This window comes from Schistocerca gregaria, unplaced genomic scaffold, assembly GCF_023897955.1.
Source record: "Schistocerca gregaria isolate iqSchGreg1 unplaced genomic scaffold, iqSchGreg1.2 ptg000457l, whole genome shotgun sequence".
NCBI lineage: Eukaryota > Metazoa > Arthropoda > Insecta > Orthoptera > Acrididae > Schistocerca > Schistocerca gregaria.
In genome coordinates this window covers 115,037-138,454 of record NW_026061875.1, presented here as the reverse complement: position 1 = coordinate 138,454, position 23,418 = coordinate 115,037, and the positions used below count along the sequence as shown (strand labels likewise).

General features: G+C 40.7%; 1 protein-coding gene across 2 annotated transcripts in view; it reads right to left on the bottom strand.

The window, feature by feature from the left end:
• Window positions 1-23,418, bottom strand: part of LOC126312905 (uncharacterized) — a 216,784-nt gene that overhangs the window by 142,490 nt on the left and 50,876 nt on the right. For both annotated transcript variants that reach the window (XM_049992247.1, XM_049992248.1), the window contains exon 2: window positions 22,601-22,829. In XM_049992247.1, the coding sequence (XP_049848204.1) occupies window positions 22,601-22,829 (229 nt within the window). The remainder of the gene's footprint in view (window positions 1-22,600; window positions 22,830-23,418) is intronic.

Genomic DNA, 23,418 nt, shown 5'->3' with positions numbered 1-23,418 from the left:
TTCGATCGATTGTAGAACTTGGAAACCCATTTAGGGAATATTCGTTCACATTTTTGTTGAACGCAGTTGGTTTTTACCATCTTGTATTGAAACATTTCCTTTATCATTATTGCAATTTATAAACGATGTTTTAAGAGTAGAATAAAATTATCAATGGTAAACTTAGCTGCTTTTTCGACGTTATTTTACCAGCTAACTAAAAATAGGAAAGCCTTGAACCCTTTCCACTAAATTTAGTTAGTATTAAGATTCTTTTACAGGGAGTGCAGTGGAGCTGACGCTGAGATCATTTAGTATTTGGTTATATCATCGCTAGTCTCACTGAACTCTTCTGAATTCTACATGTCATGTGTGGTCTGGCGTCTCCGTACCAGCAGCAGGTCCCAGGTTCAAGCTAGTTAATTCCCTAAGAAACACGCTCAGAGCGTCGTTGCGCGAAAGTGGTAGGGAGACACGATATAGTACAAACAGACACCACCATGAATGTTTAGAGGTTGGAGATCTGTTTCACGCTCTAATATTCAAGCTCTTGTCCTTAGTGGAAGAGCAGTGTATTTGAGTAAGAGTCTTTCCGCATTTGACGATCTGTAGGCCACTTTGCAAGGTTTAACTGTTAGTGCAATATGGTGAGCTTACAAAATGCTCTATTCATTCACAAAACATCCTTCGTGCTGGGACATAGCAGCATCTACAGACTGATTCAAACAAGATGGAGGAAAGGTAGGTTCGGAAAGTTCTGAGAAAGCAAGTGTCCATAGACAAGTCGAAGCACACCCTTCCGTCACTGTGGCATTAGCATATCTCGAAGCTGTAGCTGTAGGATAGCGAAAATTCCGGCCATTTCTTTCCTCATCTGTAAGACAGTGCTTCAAATTCTGATTGGATAATTCTTTTGATCCCCCCCCCCCCCCTCCCCAACGCCAGTCTGTGCTTATAGAGTGCTCTCTTTCCAGACAACAAGAATGCTTTTATGATTGACAGTGTTTTTGTAAGTGTGCACAGGCTTGCACAGGCGAGCACAGATGAAAAACTTGATGAAATGTATGATGAGATAAAAGAAATTATTCAGGTAGGGAAGGGAGACGAAAATTTAATAGTCATGGGTGACTGGAATTCAACACTAGGGAAAGGAAGAGAAGGAAACGTAGGTGAGTATGGATTAGGGCTTCTTAGTTGCCTGGTATAATTTTGCACAGAGCATAACTTAATCATAGCTAATACTTGGTTCAAGAGTCATGAAAGAAGGTTGTACACATGGAAGAACCCTGGAGATAGTAAAAGGTTTCAGATAGATTATATAATGGTAAGACAGAAATTTAGGAACCAGGCTTTAAATTGTAAGACATTTCCAGGGGCAGATGTGGACTCTGACCACAATCTATTGGTTATGAACTGTAGATAAAAACTGAAGAAACTGCAAAAAGGTAGGAATTTAAGGAGATGGGTGGTGGATAAACAGAAAGAACAAAAGGTTGTACAGAGTTTCATGGAGAGCATAAGGGAAAAATTGACAGCAATGGGGGAAACAAATATAGTAGAAGAAGAATGGATAGCTTTGAGAGATGAAATAGTGAAGGCAGAAGAGGATCAAGTAGGTAAAAAGACGAGGGCTAGTTGAAATCCTTGGTTAACAGAAGAGATACTAAATTTAACTGATGAAAGGAGAAAATATAAAAATGCAGTTAATGAAGCAGGCAAAAAGGAATACAAACGCCTCAAAAATGAGATCGACAGGAAGTGCAAAATGGCTAAGCAGGAATGGCTAGAGGACAAATGAAAGGATGTAGACGCTTATCTCACGAGGGGTAAGATAGACACTGCCTACAGGAAAATTAAAGAGACCTTTGGAGAAAAGAGAACCACTTGCATGAATATCAAGAGCTCAGATGGCAACCCTGTTCTAAGCAAAGAAGGGAAAGCAGAAAGGTGGTAGGAGTATATAGAGGGTGTATACAAGGGCGATGTACTTGAGGTCAATATAATGGAAATGGGAGAGGAGGTAGATGAAGATGAAATGGGAGATATGATACTGCGTGAAGAGTTTGACAGAGCACTGAATGACCTAAGTCGAAACAAGGCCCCGAGGAATATACAACTTTCCATTACAACTACTGAAGGTCCTGGGTGAGACATTCCTGACAAAACTCTACCATCTGGTGAGCAAGATGTACGAGACAGGCGGAATTCCCTCAGACTTTAAGAAGAATATTATAATTCCAATCCCAAAGAGAGCAGGTGATGATAGATGTGAAAATTACCGAACTATCAGTTTAATAAGTCACAGCTGCAAAATACTAACGCGAATTCTTTACAGACGAATGGAAAAACTGATAGAAGCTGACCTGGGGGAACATCAGTTTGGATTCCATAGAAATGTTGGAACACGTGAGGCAATACTGACCCTACGACTTATCTTAGAAATTAGCTTAAGGAAAGACAAACCTATGTTTCTAGCATTTGTAGACTTAGAGAAAGCTTTTGACAATGTTGACTGGAATACTCTCAAATCCTAAAGATGGAAGGAGTAAAATACAGGGAGCGAAAGGCTATTTACAATTTGTACAGTTATAAGAGTTGAGGGGCGTGAAAGGGAAGCAGTGGTTGGGAAGGGAGTGAGACAGGGCTGTAACCTCTCCCCCATGTTATTCAATCTCCATATTGAGCAAGCAATGAAGGAAACGAAAGAAAAATTTGGAGTAGGTATTAAAATCCATGGAGAAGAAATAAAAACTTTGACAGAATTACAATATCATTGGCGAACCTCAGAGACAGCAAAGGACCTGGAAGAGCAGTTGAACGGAATGGACAGCATCTTGAAAGGAGGATATAAGATGAACATCAACAAAAGCAAAACGAGGATAATGGAATGTAGTCGAATTAAGTCGGGTGACGCTGAGTGACTTAGATTAGGAAATGAGACACTTAAAGTAGTAAACGAGTTTTGCTATTTGCGCAGCAAAATAACTGATGGTGATCGAAGTAGAGAGGATATAAAATGTAGACTGGCAATGGCAAGAAAACCGTTTCTGAAGAAGAGAAATTTGTTAACATTGAGTATACATTTAAATGTCAGGAAGTAGTTACTGAAAGTATTTGTATGAAGTGTAGCCATGTATGGAAGTGAAACATGGACGATAAATAGTTTGGACAAGAAGAGAATAGAAGCTTTCGAAATGTGGTGCTACAGAAGAATGCTGAAGATTAGATGGGTGGATGACATAACTAATGAGGAGGTACTGAATAGGATTGGGGATTAGAGGAATTTGTGGCACAACTTGACTAGAAGAAGGGATCGGTTGGTAGGACGTGTTATGAGGCATCAAGGGAGCACCGATTTAGTACTAGAGGGTAAAAATCGTAGAGGGAGACCAAGAGATGAATACACTAAGCAGATTCAGAAGGATGTAGGCTGCAGTATGTACTGGGAGATGAAGAAGCTTGCACAGGATAGAGTAGCATGGAGAGCTGCATCAAACCAGTCTCTGGACTGAAGACCACAACAACAACAACAACAACAACATATTGATAGAAGGACAAACATTTCGCACGATGCGTCAGATGTGCTGGGTACACACGCGTGGTTAGACGCAGCTCGCAAGTCCTGTTAGGATCGCTAGAAACAATGCACCCTGTGCTATTCTGTGACGTCAGTAGCAATAGGCGTCTCTTCAGCAACGGTAAACACATGTGCTATTCAGAGGCGTCTCGCATATGGGACCGGTGTGAGTGCGCCTTGGAGTTCCTTGACGTCAGTTTAACACTCAAAGAACTCTACCTGTATACCCGAAAATAGACCCAACTTTCAGCTGCTCGCTGTAGGCAGCAGCAGTGTGAGGACGATGGCTCGCACTGGCTTGCGTCCAGCGGCGGCTCACATCGGAGTACATGCACGCGCGCCCTTGGAGTGTCTGCACTCTGCAAATAGATATTTACTCCCGTCCGGTGGCATCGGCAACAGTAGTTCGATAGGAATTTCTCAGGTGTCAAGTATGAAAGGGATGCCTCCACCTCATGCTTGAGGGACCCAAACGGGAACCTGTGCATGGCTTGGCAGCTGACGGCCGAAGGGACTGTCGTTGCATCTCGACGTCTGGGAGCGTGTGTGGTAGCCTCCAGTGCGGTCCACTGGACAGGGGGTGGCAGGTGGTGCCTTTGCACGTTATTTTTTGTGTCAGCTGCATTGTTTTGCGAGCAGGTCTGTATGCTGTACTATGCATTATTTGAACAGTTTATGAGTTGATTTCATAGCTACACATCAGTGTACAGGATTATTTAGGAGTAGTTTGCATGTCTGTGTGCTGTGTACCGATATTATTTGGGGAATTTAGGAGTTGTTTGCATGTCTACAGAGCGTTATTTCAATAATTTAGGAGTAGTTTACAAGTCTGTAGGCTGTGTGGCATGACACCAAGCATGTCTGAACGTGAGATTAATATAATATCTTTCAAAACCCATCCCGAAATAAATTGTTCCAAAATCAATAAAGTACACTCCTTCGTGTCTCCAGCAGCCCAGCGCAGGCTGAGTCATTTTCCCGCCAATCCCTAGGAAGAGGTGGTGGTCAAGTGACTTAAGTTAGTGGAAGTAGACCAGTTGACCTACCTTCCCGCCAAAATACGCCATTTTGAATGACATCATGCACTGTTGACAAATCTACAGGCTACCATCTTGGATCACGTCATCATCACCATCTTGGATACATCTGGTGACAATGGAGAGTGGGGTGACGCCCGCCTTGCCCTTCGACTAATGCACCCTGCACTACAGGTCCCATGTACTGTGCCACAAGCAGAGCATCCTGTACCACACACCACATGCCACGTGGTCCCGCATCTTTTGCCACCCTCCACGTAATGCATGCCTCACGCCATGTGCTTCAGGCACGCCATGCCACGCACCATGTAACTCGCCCCACACAACACTCCCCACACCATGTGCCACGTTCCACTCTCCACACTCCCCGCACCACGCGCCACTCGCCACTCGCCACTCGCCACTCGCCATGCACAATGCACCAGTCGCCCCACTCCACAGACCACGCACCCCATGCCCTGCACCACCCACTAGTCACCACATGCTGCACGTAAGTCTCCCCACTCCATGTGCCCAGTTTTCTGCACCTGCATCACGTGGCGTGCAGTCTCCAGGTGAGCCTCACGTTCCGGCACAGGCTCAATGCACACTCCAGGAGTGCCCCACACCACTTGCCATGTGCCATGCAGCCCACACCACACGCCACATGCCACTCACCATGCATCACACGCCTTGTGCCATGTAGTCCGTGCCCCATTCCATACACCATGTGACACATGCCATTGAGCCCTGCCACACACCCTGCACCTGCGCCACTTGCCACTCGCCACATGCTCTGGGCGCGCCCTGCTTCCCATGCCACATGCCACTTGCCAAGCTCTACACAATTGTGTTTGTATTACTGACTTCCAGAAAATCGTTTAAGGACTGGCTCACCAATCATCACATTGTTAACATGTATTTGAAGTTGTACACCATTCACCTTGCAATACCGGGAGGAGTAGATGATATATTTCTCTATAAATAACTGAACATCAACATTGGTGAAAGCAATATATATAATGAAATACGAATCCTTATTTGTTCAAAAAGCGTTTTTTACCATAAACACTATCTCACAAGCTCTGAAATCCTAGATAAAGGCAACACCGCTCAACCGTCGTACTTGCTCCTGCCACCAGCATATGGCTACACTGCAAACTCAATACTTCTCTGTAACTAATTGAAAACCAGATGCACTCACTGTAGTTTGATCATTTGAGAATATCAGCTATTTTATCTGTGCTTGGCATGTCAAAGTTTTCTGCGACCACAAAGTTTTAAGGTTTCTTTTAACTTGCTGGCTACATCACTAGAAATAAATGTCGTAGGTGCTATTTCTGCAAGGATATGATTTTTGTACTTGTATCAAAGTAGGTTAAAACCTTGTTGCAGATGCACCATTTAGGTTACTCTATAGTCTGCATGAGATTAGTGAATTTGTAGAAGAGGCGACGTATTACAAACTGTTGTTAATGGAGGGCCAACATTATTATTTGGAAATGTTTAAGAAGATGCGAGCACTGCAGGATGCTGCTCCTAAGTGGTCTAAGGTTAAGTGCATGTTGTTACTTCAACCAAATTACAAACTGAGCCAGTATTACATTACATAATGCTGTATTGTTCCATCGGTTTAATAGTGACAATGAGTTATGGTGCTCAAAATTACCGGAATTGCTTGATGTGGTATACGCTTATGGCCTGGGGATATTGTGGAATTGAAAAGTACAAACAGAAAATTGCCACCTACTGCCACATGCCAAATCTGCACAGGCATGTGCACCCTCTGTGTGAGTGGGCATTATCTGTTAGAAAGCTAAAACCATGAACCTACCATGCAAAATTCCTTTTCATCCGATCCTTACGACTAAATCTAGAGAAATCGCATCCATTGACATAGCTGGACCATATCCTCATGGCAGGGGAGGCGTTGAATATCTGGTTGTGGTACATGAAGTATTCTCAAAAATAATTCCCATTATTTGTCACAAAAATGAAGTGGATAGAAATGAGTGAGTGGCTCCACTTCCACTCGCCACGAGACGTTACATCTGGTGGGAAGAAAAAACACGCCAAACGTTTGCCTCTTTGAATGCCAGCTCTGTCACTCGAAAGAGAGTAAACGGTAAGAAACTAGGCAGTCATTGGATCTAGACGAGATGGTGCTACTTAGGTCTTATCCTAAGCTATCTCTTCTCAGCAAACGGAACAAGAAATGACAGTTACTGTATACTGGCCCATACCGTATTGTGAAAATCACCTATGATTGATGTTTTCTGTTAGCATATCCAAATCGGAGTACAGTCACAGAGCTTAATCACCATTGAAGGCAGTTAATGGAAGAGGCCTTCCTGACACCATTTGATACAATTGAAATTCCATCCACCTCTCCTTCTGAAATTAGTAAGATAATAAACTCTCTCAAGAAAAAAGCTCACATGGAATTGATGGCGTTTACAGCAGGTTTATAAAAGCTTGTTTCCAAGAAATAAGTGGGATTCTCAGGCACATACGTAATAGCTCTCTGAAGCAGGGCATTTTCCCAGATAGAATGAAGTATGCTATTGTTAAACCACTGCATAAAAAATGGGATCCGACTGATGTCAACAACTACTGCCCAATCTCTCTTCTGACTGCCTTATCCGAAATCCTTGAAAAATTAATGTTTTGTAGAGTAGCTTCACACCTTTCTAAAAATAAAGTTTTAACAAAATATCAGTTTGGTTTCTAGAAGGGTTTCTCAACTCAAAACGCTATATATACTTTCACTAATGAAATATTAAATGCTCTGAATAACTGGAAGTCACCCATTGGGGTTTTTTGTGATCTATCAAAGGCTTTTGATTTTGTAAATCATGGAATACTTCTAGATACACTCAAGTACTGTGGGATGAATGGGACAGTGCTCAAATGGTTTAAATCATACCTAACTGGAAGAGTGCAGAAAGTTGAAATAAACAGTTTACATAATATGCAAAAAGCTGGTGATTTCTCAAACTGGGGAACAATCAAGAACGTGGTGCCGCAAGGTTTGGTCTTGGGTCCTCTTCTGTTCGTAATATATATTAATGACTTGCCATTCTATATTCACGAAGATGCAAAGCTGGTACTTTTTGCCGATGATACAAGTATTGCTATCACACCCAACAGACAAGAATTAACTGGTGAAATTGTAAATTATGTTTTTCAGAAAATCATTAAGTGGTTCTCTGCAAATGGGCTCTCATTAAACTTTGATAAAACACAGTATATACAGTTCCACACAGTAAATGGAATGATCACATTAATAAATATAGACTTCGATCAGAAAGTGGTAGCCAAGGTAGAATATTCAAAATTTCTAGATGTATGCATTGATGAAGGTTTGAACTGTAAAAAACACACTGAGGATCTGCTGAAACGTTTGAGTTCAGCCACTTATGCTATTAGGATCATTGCAAATTTGGGCGATATACATCTGAGTAAATTAGCTTACCACGCCTATTTTCATTCTTTGCTTTTGTATGGCAACATATTCAGGGGTAACTCATCATTTAGTAACAGAGTGTTCATTGCACAAAAGCATGTAATCAGAGTAATTGCTGGAGCTCATCCAAGATCATCCTACAGACACTTATTTAAAGAGCTAGAGATCTTCACTATAGCCTCACCATATATATATTCACTTATGAAATTTGTTCTTGACAATCTGAACGAATTCAAAGTAATAGCAGTGTACATGGCTACAGCACTGGGAGAAAGGATGATCTTCACTACTCAAGGTTAAATCTAACTTTGGCTCAGAAGGCGGTAAATTGTGCTGCCACAAAAGTCTTTGGTCACTTACCTAATAGCATCAAAAGTCTGACAGATAGCCATATAGCATTTAAAAGGAATTTAAAAGAATTTCTTAATGACAACTCCTTCTACTCATTAGATGAATTGTTTGATATAGTAAGTGGGTAATTTCCCAACCAAAAAAAAAAAATTAAAAATATTAAGTGTCATGTAATATTTTGTCTAACATAATATTTTTATAGATACCTTTCATTAACCTGACACGTTCCACATCATTACAACGTGTTGTATTCATGATCTATGGAACAAGTACTAATCTAATCTAATCTAATCCCTAACAAAGAGGTTTAAAGAACTTTATAAGGTAGAGATTTGTTATATTATTGCATGTACTCATGTCTGTGCTTGATCTATTTTATATTGTATTTGTGTATGTGTATGTCTATGCAAATACATAAGAGTGCTTGACGGCTTGTTGAATAATCCTTCATTGAGAGGGCTTTGTGCTCAAATGCACTGAATGTAAATAAGGCTTGTACGACACCATGAATTATTCGTTTAAACGATGGCAGACTTTATGATAATCTGTGGTGTACTGGAATTCTGATTCATGTTTTGAGGATTATATCCTTTACACACTAGTTAGTGCCTCCTGCTCTATAAGTTTATTGATGTAAGAGATTATGACCCAATAGTTAATATTTTTATCTTGTTATCTGCCTAGTATGTTCTTTGATATAATTAGTAATCTGAAATTTTGTGATTGAGGACATGGATCCTCTGTTTAATTGTTTCACTAGCCAATGAAATTTCAATGTAATTATGAATACAAGGATGACTTTTTGTGCTTGAAGCAGATTCCATAAAGACAGTCATGACCAGTCATTACACAGACTGTTCATTGTAGCACACATGGACTTAGCATTGGTAGCTAATTTACAATTTTCTGTGAGTTACAGATCTCTATAATCAGACTGTATACAGAAATTTAAAGATTGATGAACTAAACACATAAGTGGATGTAATCTTTAGTGCCTCATTAGTAAACAAATTTACGTTCCACAATTTTTGGATTGGCTTAAATGTATTGCATGGCATGTTTTCATAAATTTATTTGTATTAGTGCTTTATATGTGTGAATATTTTGTATGTGTCTTGAACATATGTAGAACGTAAGTTATTGGGTAAATGTTTAAAGACTGTCATGTAGCATTAGCTTCTGTCATACTGCTGTGCTGGCATTCGCATTCATGAGATTTGTTGGTTGAAATGGTTCACATGGCTCTGAGCACTACAGGACTTAACTGCTGAGGTCATCAGTCCTCTAGAACGTAGAACTACTTAAACATTTACTAACCTAAGGACTTCACACACATCCATACCAGAGGCAGGATTCGAACCTGCGCCCATAGCGACTATAGCGCCTAGAACCACACGGGCGCCCCAGCCGACGAGCTTGTTTTCCTAGCTACGGTTGATTTGCTTTGTTTCTGTAACGTACGGTTTCAGGAGACTTGATGTCCCAACCTTTTATTCCTATTCTGTTATTGTCAGACCATGGACCATTTCCAAGTGCCTGACTGATACATTCCAAACTTGGAAAATGTAACCGATTTTTACCTACTGCTGCACCACGACTTAGTAGAGGCATGGATTTGGGGAACAGAAGGCTATCAGCAGAGAAAATTTGGAGGAGGAACAGGGACCATGACGTGGAGCACTATGTTAAGGACTGTATGCCATGCATGTAGAGGGGATTGGATGTCCTCGAGCCATTTAACAAACCACCTGCAGGATATAAGTATGTTCTCACCATCATCGATCATTTTTCTCAGATTTTGGCAATAGTACTGATATCAAACCAGTGGGCTAGTACTGTAGCGCAGGCGTTAGTAAACAACTGGATATGAAAAGTCTGGGGTGCCTGAGAACATAATTACACACCAAATTACGAATTTTGTCTCAGATATAATGAAGCAGCTATGCCAAATCGCGTTTTGTGATGTCAGAAGTTTTATATTTGTACAAATACTTATGATGCTCTGTCAGTTTGTGAACGTTAAGAACACCTTTCTGTCGTACTGTTAGTTAGTTTCATGCTCCATATACCGTATATGAATGATTCCTTTATTGGAATAAGATAAAACAAATCAGTTTGCAGATAAGCCATGGCTCACTAAAGGGATAAGAAATCTTGTAAACAGAAAAGCAAAATTTATCTTATAGTTAGGAGAAGTAATGATCCTGAAACAATGAAACATTTTAAAAACTACTGCACTGTATTAAGAAAAGTTATTAAAAAGTCCAGAAGTATGTGCATTATGTCAGAGATCACATCTGATAATAAAATTAAAACAGTTTGGAATATTGTGAAAAGGGAAACAGGGCAACCGAGGTACAGGAGGACTGTATTTCTATCAAACACAATGAAAAGTTTGTTAACATGAAGTCAGAAGTAGAAAACATTTTAATAATAATTTTTAAGTGTTGTAGAGAAAATAGGGTCCAGCTGTTCATTAGAAAATGTAAGGCAGTATATGGAAGAGGCAGTACCTATGAAATTTGTAAAAAAATTGTAATTCAACCCACCTTTCCTACTGAAATTAGGAGAATAATAAATTCATTCAATAGTACAAGCTCACATCGAATTTAATTGGAAGGAGAAACATAAACTCATGTGATTGCACCAAGCTTGTTGACAGCAGTGCCTACCAATTTCAATTGTATATTACAGCACTGAGGATGGTCACTAAGTGACCGAAAATCTATTTTGCGGATAACAAAACAAAAAAATACGACCAATGCTGTTACTCCTTCCAATTATATCCATTATCTGGTCATGGTGCGCAGAACACTCCATGGAGTCGCCAATCACGTCGAATTGATGGCATTTCCAGCAGAGTACTATTAGCTTGTTCCCAACAAATAAGTAGGAGTCTCAGCCACATATGTAGTAGCTCACTGAAACAGAGAATATTTCCAGATAGACTGAAATGTGCTATTGTTAAACCATTGCATAAAAAGGGGATAGATATGATGATAACAACTACCACCCAATCTCACTTCTGACAGCTTTATCCAAAATTCTTGAAAAAGTAATGTATTCAAGAGCAGCATATAAATAAAGTACTTACAAAATGTCAGTTTGGTTTTCAGGAAGGTTTTTCAACAGAAAATGCTATATATCTGTGTCAGTGATCAAATATTAAATGCAATGAATAGCCGAACTTCACCCATTGGGATATTTTGTGCTCTCTCAAAGGCTTTTGACTGTGTGAATCATGAAATTCTTCTAGATAAGCTTAAGTATTGTGGTATGAGTGTGACAGTGGACAAGTGGTTGAATTCACACTTAACTGGTAGAAAACAGAAGGTTGAAATTAACAGTACAGATAGTCTACAAAAACCAGCAGAGTCATCTAACTGGGGAGGTAGGGTTCAGTCTTGGGTCTTTTATTGTTCTTGATATACACTCCTGGAAATTGAAATAAGAACACCGTGAATTCATTGTCCCAGGAAGGGGAAACTTTATTGACACATTCCTGGGGTCAGATACATCACATGATCACACTGACAGAACCACAGGCACATAGACACAGGCAACAGAGCATGCACAATGTCGGCACTAGTACAGTGTATATCCACCTTTCGCAGCAATGCAGGCTGCTATTCTCCCATGGAGACGATCGTAGAGATGCTGGATGTAGTCCTGTGGAACGGCTTGCCATGCCATTTCCTCCTGGCGCCTCAGTTGGACCAGCGTTCGTGCTGGACGTGCAGACCGCGTGAGACGACGCTTCATCCAGTCCCAAACATACTCAATGGGGGACAGATCCGGAGATCTTGCTGGCCAGGGTAGTTGACTTACACCTTCTAGAGCACGGTGGGTGGCACGGGATACATGCGGACGTCCATTGTCCTGTTGGAACAGCAAGTTCCCTTGCCGGTCTAGGAATGGTAGAACGATGGGTTCGATGACAGTTTGGATGTACCGTGCACTATTCAGTGTCCCCTCGACGATCACCAGAGGTGTACGGCCAGTGTAGGAGATCGCTCCCCACACCATGATGCCGGGTGTTGGCCCTGTGTGCCTCGGTCGTATGCAGTCCTGATTGTGGCGCTCACCTGCACGGCGCCAAACACGCATACGACCATCATTGGCACCAAGGCAGAAGCGACTCTCATCGCAGAAGACGACACGTCTCCATTTGTCCCTCCATTCACGCCTGTCGCGACACCACTGGAGGCGGGCTGCACGATGTTGGGGCATGAGCGGAAGACGGCGTAACGGTGTGCGGGACCGTAGCCCAGCTTCATGGAGACGGTTGCGAATGGTCCTCGCCCATACCCCAGGAGCAACAGTGTTCCTAATTTGCTGGGAAGTGGCGGTGCGGTCCCCTACGGCACTGCGTAGGATCCTACGGTCTTGGCGTGCATCCGTGCGTCGCTCCGGTCCGGTCCCAGGTCCACAGGCACGTGCACCTTCCGCGGACCACAGCGATGTACTGTGGAGACCTCACGCCCCACGTGTTGAGCAATTCGGCGGTACGTCCACCCGGCCTCCCGCATGCCCACTATACGCCCTCGCTCAAAGTCTGTCAACTGCACATACGGTTCACGTCCACGCTGTCGCGGCATGCTACCAGTGTTAAAGACTGCGATGGAGCTCCGTATGCCATGGCAAACTGGCTGACACTGACGGCGGCGGTGCACAAATGCTGCGCAGCTAGCGCCATTCGACGGCCAACACCGCGGTTCCTGGTGTGTCCGCTGTGCCGTGCGTGTGATCATTGCTTGTACAGCCCTCTCGCAGTGTCCGGAGCAAGTATGGTGGGTCTGACATACCGGTGTCAATGTGTTCTTTTTTCCATTTCCAGGAGTGTATATTAACGACTTGCCACTCTATTTGATTTAATTTGATTTACTCTCATTCCAATTGATCCATAGTGAGGAGGTCCTCCAGAATGTAGAACAACAATAAGAAAACAACAATATCCGCAAGACAACAATAACAAAAACAATAACACATGACAAATATTTACAGCTGAAAGAAATAAGCTAACGTACCTTTCACGGATCCCAAGTGGAATGATCGTTATTTTTTTAATGGACACTATGTGAAAGAACCATTTTACAAACACTAATGCACTGAATTTAAAATAAAAAAGATTTATTAATTTATGAGGTAATAAACATGTAATAACACTTCTGCAGTACTTATTTACAACGAACACATTACTGCACTATGGTGCAGAAGTTTCATACATATATGTAAACAGAAATAAGTTGGTCCTACTGCAAAGTTCATCTATGGAGTGAAAGGAGTTGGCCAGCAACAAATTCTTCGGGCTTCCCTTAAACTGAATTTCATTGGTTGTTAAGCTGTTTATGGCTGCTGGCAAGTTATGAAAATGTGTGTTCCTGAATAATGTTCACAAATATTTTATTAGCCAATCATTCTAAGACTACAATTTCTTTGCTATTTATTGTAATGTTTGATCATTGGAAAACAAAACGAAGTAGACGTCTGATAATGTTACTGATGAACAGTCATTGATATTCACAAGAAAAACTAAGGGCCCTAAAATGGAACCTTGTGGGAACCCACATGTAATTAGGAAAAAGACATGTATTAAGCTATCAGGCATCATACAACTGGGAACTAATAACCCCCTTTGTTTCCTACCAGAGATACAATATTGAACCATTTTGCAGCATTTCCTGTTACACCGTAATATTCTAATTTACTTAAAAGGATACTGTGATTTACACAGCCAATTGCCTTTGACTAGTTGCGTGCAATTTTTTGTCTAATGAATTAAGCACATTTTCACTGTGAGTGTAGATAGCCTTCTCAATATCAGAACCCATTAGAAACCCGAACTGCGTCTTGGATAATATGTTATTTGAGATAAGCTGGTTATAAAGCTGTTGTACATTACTTTTTCCAAATTTTGAGAATGCTTGCAAAAGTGCAATTGGACAGAACTTTGATGCTATTTCTTTATCTCCCTTCTTAAACAGTGGCATAACTTCAGCATATTTCAACAATTTAGGAAATATTCCAATGATAAACGACTGGCTACACAGATAGCTTAATATGTTACTTAACCCAGAATCACATTCTTTAATTAACTTTGTTGATATTTCATCATACCCACTAGATGTTTTTGATTTTAAAGTTTTTATGGTGGACATTATTTCTGCTGGGGTAGTGAAGGTCAAACTCATTTTATGGAAGTTACTTGAAATGTCTGGTCTGAGGGATTCCATAACAGCATCTACAGAACCTGACAACCCCATCTTTTCCGCAGCAATTATAAAAAGTTTGTTAAAAAGGTCTGCAACACTTGTATGTCTTGTAATGCGCTATAGCATAAACATCAGAACTGTTTCTGATTGACAGATAGTTTTCTCTTTGTTTTACATGATACCTCTATTCCATTGCTTCTTTGTAGACTCCGCTCTCACCTTGGATAGTTTTGGGGGAAAACAGTGTTCAAATAAGGTAAGCAATTTATTAGCAAATGTGTTATATTTTTCATTCATGCCATGAGCACTGTAAACATCAGTCCAATGAATGTCTCAGAAGGGTGTCCTAAAATAATCAATTCTTAGCTCATTGATTACCCTCTTGAGCTCAGATTTAACAGATTTATATTCATGAAGGTACCAAGTTAGTTCTTTTTGCTGATGATGCAAGTATAGTAATCACACCCAAGAAGCAAGAATCAGCTGAGAAAATTGCAAATAATGTCTTTAACAAAACTATTAAGTGGGTCTCTGCAAATGGATTCTCACTAAATTTTGAGAAAACATAGTTTATCCAATTCTGTACAGTGAATGGCATAATACCATTGTTATATTTAGACGGTAAATGGAGGTCTGTTGCTAAGGTAAAATACGCAGAATTTCTGGGTGTGTGCATTGATGAGAAATTGAATTGGAAGAAACACATAGATGATCTGCTGAAACGGTTAGATTCAGCTACTTATGCTATTAGGGTTATTGCAAATATTGTTTATAAACATTAATAGCTGGAGCCCACCCAAGATCACCTTGCAGACATTTATTTGAGGAACTCGAGATATTCACAGTATCATAGCAAAACATATATTCACTTATGAAATTTGTCATTAATAACTCATCCCAATTCAAAAATAACAGGGAAGTGCACAGCTACAACACTAGAAGATAGGGCGATATTCATTATTTTGGATTAAATCTCACTTTGGCACAGAAAAGTGTGAATTACGCTGCCACAAAAATCTTTGGAAATTTGCCCAACAGTATTAAAAGTCTGTAGATAGCCAACCAACATTTAAAAGCAAATTAAAAGAACTTCTGAATGACAACTCCTTCTACTCAGCAGATGAATTCTTAGATATGAAGTAGTAACAGTAAAAAAATTAGCTAATCAATTAATTTTTTGTGTAAAGAAAACTTATGTTAAAGTGAGTTTTTCTACATCATTACGAAATGTCGTATTCATGATCTGTGTAACAAGGATTCTTGTATATATGTATGTATGTATGTAACAATAGGTGATACACGTCATTTATCCCTCTAGTGTTTCTCAAATTGTAATAGATTATATATGACAGCATGATCGGCCACATCTTAATATGGCTATTAGGCGCGTTAACATGGCGCTAGAGAGGGCGCTGTTGGCAGGGGACATGGGTCACGAACGTGGTGCCAGTTGGGTCTATCAGTAGATCGGATTTTACTAGGCATGGCGCGCACCTCAATAGGTATAGGAGGGGGAGGCTGGCAAAGCTTATAGGTGACTGTGTAGTGGGTGGTGGTGGGATCACTCATGAAAAAATTACTGTAGTAGTTCGTGTTAGAGCTGCAGCCTTTTTAGACTGAAGTCAGCTGATAGGTATACGTGCTTAAAGGAAGACCCTCTAAGGGCTCACCCTCAGATGATGTCATGTTCGCAAGCAGAGAAGGAATTAGCATATTTCATCAAAATATAAGAGGTATTATAGATAATGGTAGTGAACTGCTTATAGATGCTGGCTCTGAAATTATTGGTGTGTCAGAGCACCACTTAAATAATTTGACAATTCAGAGGCTTCCTTTGCCAGAACACAGATTAGCTCAGTGTTTTTCAATGAGTTCCTTGTGGGGTAAGGGAGTGGCTATGTACTCGAAAACAGTATTCCATTTCAGTCCACAGATGTATCACGGCACTGCACTGAACAGATATTTGAATGTTGTGCAGGGGCAGTTGAATTTAGTGAAACTTAACTTCTAATTGTTGTTGTTTATAGGTCCCTAACTCTGACTTCAGAGCATTTCTGCTCAAGCTACAGAGGGTTCTTGCTTCACTTTGTAGGAAGTACCAGAAATTAGTTATATGTGGTGACTTCAGTACAAATTTTGTATATTAAGGAGCAAGGAAAAGGATGTTGGTAGATCTCCTAAATTCATATGATGTTTCAGACTATGTTTTCTTCCAACTAGGGTGCAGCGGAACAGTAGTACAGCCATAGACAGCATTTTAATTCATTCTTCATTCCTAATGGGCATTCTGTTAGTAAAAGGGTGAATGACCTTTAGACAATGATGCACAAATTTTAACGCTAAAAGGCTTTATACTCAAACAAATGTCACATGTAGGAAAGTTAATCCAACAGCAATAGAGAGTTTCTTCAACCTTGTCAAGGAACAAGGGTGGCAGATTGATTATAGTGCCTATAATGTAGATGATAACTATAATTCTTTCCTTCACACATTTCTCATGCTCTTTGAGAGTTGCTTTCCATTAGAACATTCTAAATGGGGCACTAGCAGTAATAGGCAGCCTGGGTGGCAGACAAATGCGATAAGGATATCATGTAGAACAAAGTGGGAATTATATCAAAATGATAGAAGTAGTCATAATCAGGCTACTGTAGTCAACTAAAAACAATATTGTCAGATGCTTAAAAATGTTATTAGGAAGGCAAAGAGTATGTGGATGCAAATAGAATTTGCTAATTCACAGGATAAATTTAAAACCACACGGCTAGTTGTGAAGGAAGTGTCTGGTCAGCAGCTCTAGGTCAACGATATAAAGTCAGTTCATAGTCAAAATAACCCTGTTACTGATAAATCAGATACATGCACAGTATTTAACAATGACTTCCTGAGCATTGCTGGTGAATTACATAAAAATTTAGTTTCTACAGGGAGTCATATAACTCTCTTGGTAAATGCCTTTCCGAGATTGATGTCTGAAATACTCCTCTGTGATATTGACAAGGGTGAGATTGAGTCAATGATTAAATCACTGAAGACTAAGGACTCTCATGGATATGATGGAGTGCCTAGCAGAATATGAAAGTACTGTGCTGCACATATTAGCCCTGTATTTAACCATATTTGTAATTTTTCATTTAGGAATAGTCAGTTTCCTGAATGGTTGAAGTACTCACTAGTAAAGCCGCTTTATAAAAAGGAAGAAAGGGATAGTGTGGACTATTTTAGACCTATTTCTGTGCCATCAGTGTCTGCTAAAATTATTGAAAAGGCTGTGTATCTAAGGATAATTGATCATCTTATACACACGATTTTCTATCAAACGTACAGTTTGGCTTTAGAAATCGTTTAACAACTGAAAATTCTATATTCTCTTATCTCTGTAAGGAACTGAATGGGTTAAACAAAAGGTTTCGAACGTTAGGCATATTTTTTTATTTAACTAAGGCATTTGATTGTGTTGATCACAAAATATTGCTCCAGAAGTTGGACCATTGCAGAATACAGGGAGCAGCTCACAATTGGTTCAACTCTTACTTTAGCAACAGACAGCAAAAGATCATTATTCACATTGGTGATAATGGCTGCGATGTGGGGTCCGAGTGGGGTACATTCAAGTGGAGGGTGCCCCATGGGTCAGTGTTGGGACCACTACTGTTCCTTATTTATATAAATGATATGCCTTCTAGAATTATAGGTGACTAAAATATTTCTATTTGCTGATGACACTAGCTTGATAGTAAAGGATGTTGTGTCCAATTGGCTCAGTTTCAAATAGTGCAGTTCATGACCTAAGTTCATAGCTTGTAGAAAATAAACTAAGTCTAATTCACAGTAAGGTTCAGTTTTCACAGTTTCCAACACACAATTCAACAAAACATGACGTTTTCATTTCACATAATTGGCATACGATTAGTAAAACTGAACAGTTGAAATTGTCATGGAAAACCCATGTTCAGGAACTTGTTCAAACACTTGATACTGCAATTTTTACTATTCGAATGGTATATGAAATGAGTGATCGTTCGACACGAAAATTAGTCTACTTTGCTCATTGCGCATGGTATTATATTTTGGGGTTATTTTTCCCATTCTCAATGGATATTTTGGGCTCAGAAACTGGCGGTTCAGGCAATAAGTGGTGCAAGTTCACTTCATGAGTCTGGGTATTCTGACATTGACCTCTCATTGTATATATTCCTTACTGTCATTTCTTGTTATCAATATTACATCATTCCCAAGAAAAAGCAGATTTCATTCAATTAATACTCGGTAGAAATCAAACCAGCATTTTGATCGGACTTCCTTAGCTCTTGTGCAGAAAAGTGTGCAATATACTGCCGCATCCAATTCCAATAAGCTACCACTCGAATTCGAAAATCTTAGCAGTAATCCACGCGTTTTCAAATCGAAACTGAAGTTTCCTCACGGCTCATTCCTTCTATTCTATCGAGGCGTTCCTTGAAAAAATTAAGGTTATTCTTTCTGTATTATTGATTATCTAGTAATTTGATGTACTGACACGTTCCATGACGTTGGAGATTTGCTCCTCAATTTGGTCCTACGGAACTTGACGTGTAAATAAAAATAAATAAATAAAAATAAAATTTCATTAGCGAATAGATCTATTGTGACAGCGCAGTTAAAATGCCTATCTGCTTAAAGAGGTATCCAAACGACATTCGTGGGTAAACACCTCGCTTTTTTGAAGTCAGCACTTTCTTTTTAAGTGATAAGTTACCACAGAACATTGTTGTGTAAGACATTATTGAGTGAAAATATGCTAAATACGTCAGGCGGTTGATATGTTGGTGTCCAAAATTATCAATTATAAGAAGAATGAAAGTAGCTGAAATCAAGTTCTCCTCAACATGTACACCGAAAAATATAGAACATTTTGCTCTATTTTCTCACTCATGTTCATGCGCAACATCGGTTGGTATGATTCTAATCGCTGTACAGAACTGAATGTCGTGTCTTTTTCCAAAGTTTAGGGAGAGTCCATTTTCAGAGAATCACCTTAAAATTCTCTGAAAAATACAGTTTACCAAATCTTCCGTTGATTTCTCTCTAATGGGATTTATTACGACACTAGTATCGTATGCAAAAGTACCAGTTTTGCTTGTTGGATGTTAACTGGAAGGTCATTCACATGTGCAAGAAATAAGGGTGGACACGAAATTGAAACCCGTGTGACTCCATCTGTGATTTTTTTTCCCTCTACTCACTAAAATTTTCTAGCTTTCCGACATTGAACTATTCAGCACAACTTTTGCATTCTGTTTCTTAAATATAATTCAGATCAGCTGTGCATAAAGCCAGTAATTCCAGAAAACGAGTTTTTCTAAGGAAGTAACATGATCTGCACAATCAAATGCCTTGGAAAGAAATACCACATAGCGATATATTATTATTTAAGGTTTGTAATGTATGATGAGCGAATGTATAAATAGGCAAACCTCCTGGATTCGAAAATGTAGCATGCTAACTAAATTGTTTCCAATTTAGTGTGCGAGTACTCTTAAGTACACTAGTTTTTCGAAAATTTTGCAAAAACGATGTCAGTAACGAAATATGAAGATAAATGTTTAAGTCTGTCTTGTCACCTTTCTTATGAAGTGGTTTAACAATTGCATGGTCTAACTTGTGGTGTGTGGCGAAGGGTACTTTTTGTACCACTAGCTGAGCCCTCCAGCCCTTCCACTCGTGAAGAGCGCGTGAGAAGAATGATTGTCGGTAGGCCTCTGCATTGGCTCTAATTTCTCGAATTTTCTCTTTGAGGTCGTTACGCGAGACGTATGTGGGAGGAGGTAATATGTTGTCTGACTCTTACCAGGAAGTGCTCTAATGTCAATAGTAAATCTCTTCAAGATGTACAATACCTCTCTTGTAACGTCTGCCAGTGAAGTTTGTTGAGCACCTCCGTAACGCCCTTGTGCGAATTAAAAGATCCCGTTACGTAACATGTCGCTTTTAGTTGGATCTTACCTTCTCTTCTACCAGTCCTATCCTGTAGAAATCTTTTATAGTTGAACAATAATCAAGAAACGATGGAACAAGTGCCTTATAAGCCACTTCCTTCGTGGATGAGTTACATTTCTTTAAGATTCTTTCTATGAAACTGAATATGGCAGCTGCATTTCCCACGATTTGTTTTATGTGGTTATTCCACCTAAGGTCGTCCTGGATAGTTACTCCTAGACATTTTACGGCAGATATTGTTTCCATGGTCCCATGGTACCCAGCAAAAAGACACTTCCTTCGTTTTCTCTTATAAAGATTGTTTTGTTGTGTCGCCGCAAGGAATGCAAGGTTTTTGCAGACTTTCAGTTTGATTCCTAATGCAGACAGTGGTCTGTAAGAAGAACGTAGCACAAAGCCGTTGAATATGTTGAAGCGATCTCACGTAGAAAGTGTGCCCTTGGTGCAGTGTGAATGTTTGTGTGCCTGCGACTGCGTGTGTATACATTCTAATCTTTTCCGAATCTTGACAATTTTTGCCTCTTTGTGAATTTTCTTTGTTTCATTACTATATGTCCGTTAGAAACCATCCTCGTGGGTTAATATTAGAGTTTGTTAGCCCTCTGCCATTACCCTTTGCCTATTCAAATGTGTCCCGTGTAAAATGTTAATTGTTCGCTGCTGCGTGGTTTAATGTTGCTAAAATTGGCCACGGTACGTAGAAACTGTATCTCCGCGAACGACATGGGGGGGGGGGGGGGGATAGCCGGCCGCGGTGGTGTGTGTGGATGTCCTTCGGTTAGTTAGGTTTAAGTAGTTCTAAGTTCTAGGGGACTGATGACCACAGCAGTTGAGTCCCTTAGTGCTCAGAGCCATTTTTGAACGACATAGGCACACGACTTAACTGTGAGGCTTCCTTTCCCGTGGCCCCCTGTCTCTGCCCTACAGTTTACTTATTGCTCTGATTTTCCAATATTAAACATATCCTGTCCGGATTATTCAATTGTATTTTTGGTTTCTGATTTCATGTTAAGTGGGTAAGCATGTATGTGTGATCGTCGTTGAGGCTGTTTCTCCAAACCGAGATTCAATTTTGAATGTGACCGTGATATTCAGATTTACTCTTTTATTTAATCATTTCTCAACACAGTGGAACAAACCTCCTAGCTTCGTTGCGTGTTTGTGTTGGTGCCGTCCTTGCTGTTTCCTGAGTGAATGTGGGTCTCAATGCGAGTAGTAAGCGTTTCCCGTCACCCACTAATAACAACCGCCATTCTATATTAAGAGATTCTGTTATGAATTGTGTAGCGTTTCTCAAGCAATTGTTCGTAGTTACCAGGCAACAGCAGTTATATAGATGTCTTATATCACTGTCTTAAGAAATAAATAATTTTGTTTCAAGTCTTATCCAGTGTACCTATGTTACGTCTCCTTTACCTACGCCATTGACCTTGTAGCTTCCTTGTTAGCCCATCCATAGCGTTTCGATGCGCACAGGTCCAGTAATTGGTCTTCCCTTTTTACTTAAAGCAAATTCTTTAGAATATATCTTGTTTTCAGGAGTGTTGCTGCAAGTGTTCATACAATTTTTACTTTATTTTAATATTTGTTTCAAGTGAACAATCCTTGGATCATATTAATATTTAATTCCCATTTTTACGAGTGACATTACAATGAATTTTCTTTTATAAATTTTTTCTTATGATTAAATTAATTAATTTTCCAACTCTGTCGAACCTCTTGCTTGTCATGTCGCTAGAGTTAGTCACGACCCTATGTTTTAGTTTGATTTTAATGTCAGATAGCATTTCCATTTGCGTGTGGCTCTTTTAGCCATCTGGATATAGCTCAAGGCTTCACTCATTTCATAAACACCACTTAAGTCCACGTCACTTACACGTGGCGATTTCCTTTACCTACGCCACTTAAAATGTTAATCTCGGAAGATAACGAAAGTAAATAGTATACAGAGCAAGCTGAAGAAGAGGAAAAGAGGATCAGGCGTACAACTGATGGAAGTGGCCTCAAGTGGCGTACGCACCTCACCACAGAGCTGGAGCCGACCAGGTGGTCTGCGATGAGGCACCACTGCTGGACGGAGAATTCTCGGGCCGCCCCTCCCGAGAACGCGCGGACCACCTCCAGAGCGCCGGCGCAGCGCCGCGCCCTCTCCTCTGCGGGGCTCTGCAGCTGCAGCAGGCGCGCCACGGCCGGCGCCGCCGCCGACAGCCGCTCCACGTTCTCGCACGTCGACTCCAGCTTGTAAGCTCCTGCGAAACGTTTCCCCGTCACCTACAGATCTGCACGCTGACTGCTCAGACAAGCTGTTGTTGTTTCTATCTGCGACGCCACTACTAACCAATGCAATGTCGACAACGTGAAAATGGCAACGAGAGAACGTCAACGTGGGGTGGACATGCTTCGCAGGCAGACGGTCAGGTTTCCAGCCGACAGGCAGCACTGCGGCGGCCATCGAGGAGCCTCCCTCGATGCCGGAGCTGGTAAAGGCGCCTCGGCAGTGGTCTGGCCAACGACAACACCGGGCGGGGGAGAGGCACCGCGTCGAATCCTTACACACGAGTCCCCGTCGTGGGTAAACCATGAGAGTGGATAAATGCCAGCGTGGAGGCTACGAGGGAAAAAGCTTCCCAGGTGGCATTCGTCACTGTCACGCCCGCCTGGCACCCGCCGCCATTGTGTGAGGTGCCCTTTGGTGCACAGCACAGAGCCGGTCATTTGACAGCAGCTGCTGCACTGTCGGTGGTACCCTACCTTCGAGATCTCCGGGACGTTATCCTTTAACACAAGACCACACGTCACCGCAGCTGCCCTAAGTACAGACGGTTTCCATTGTTGCCA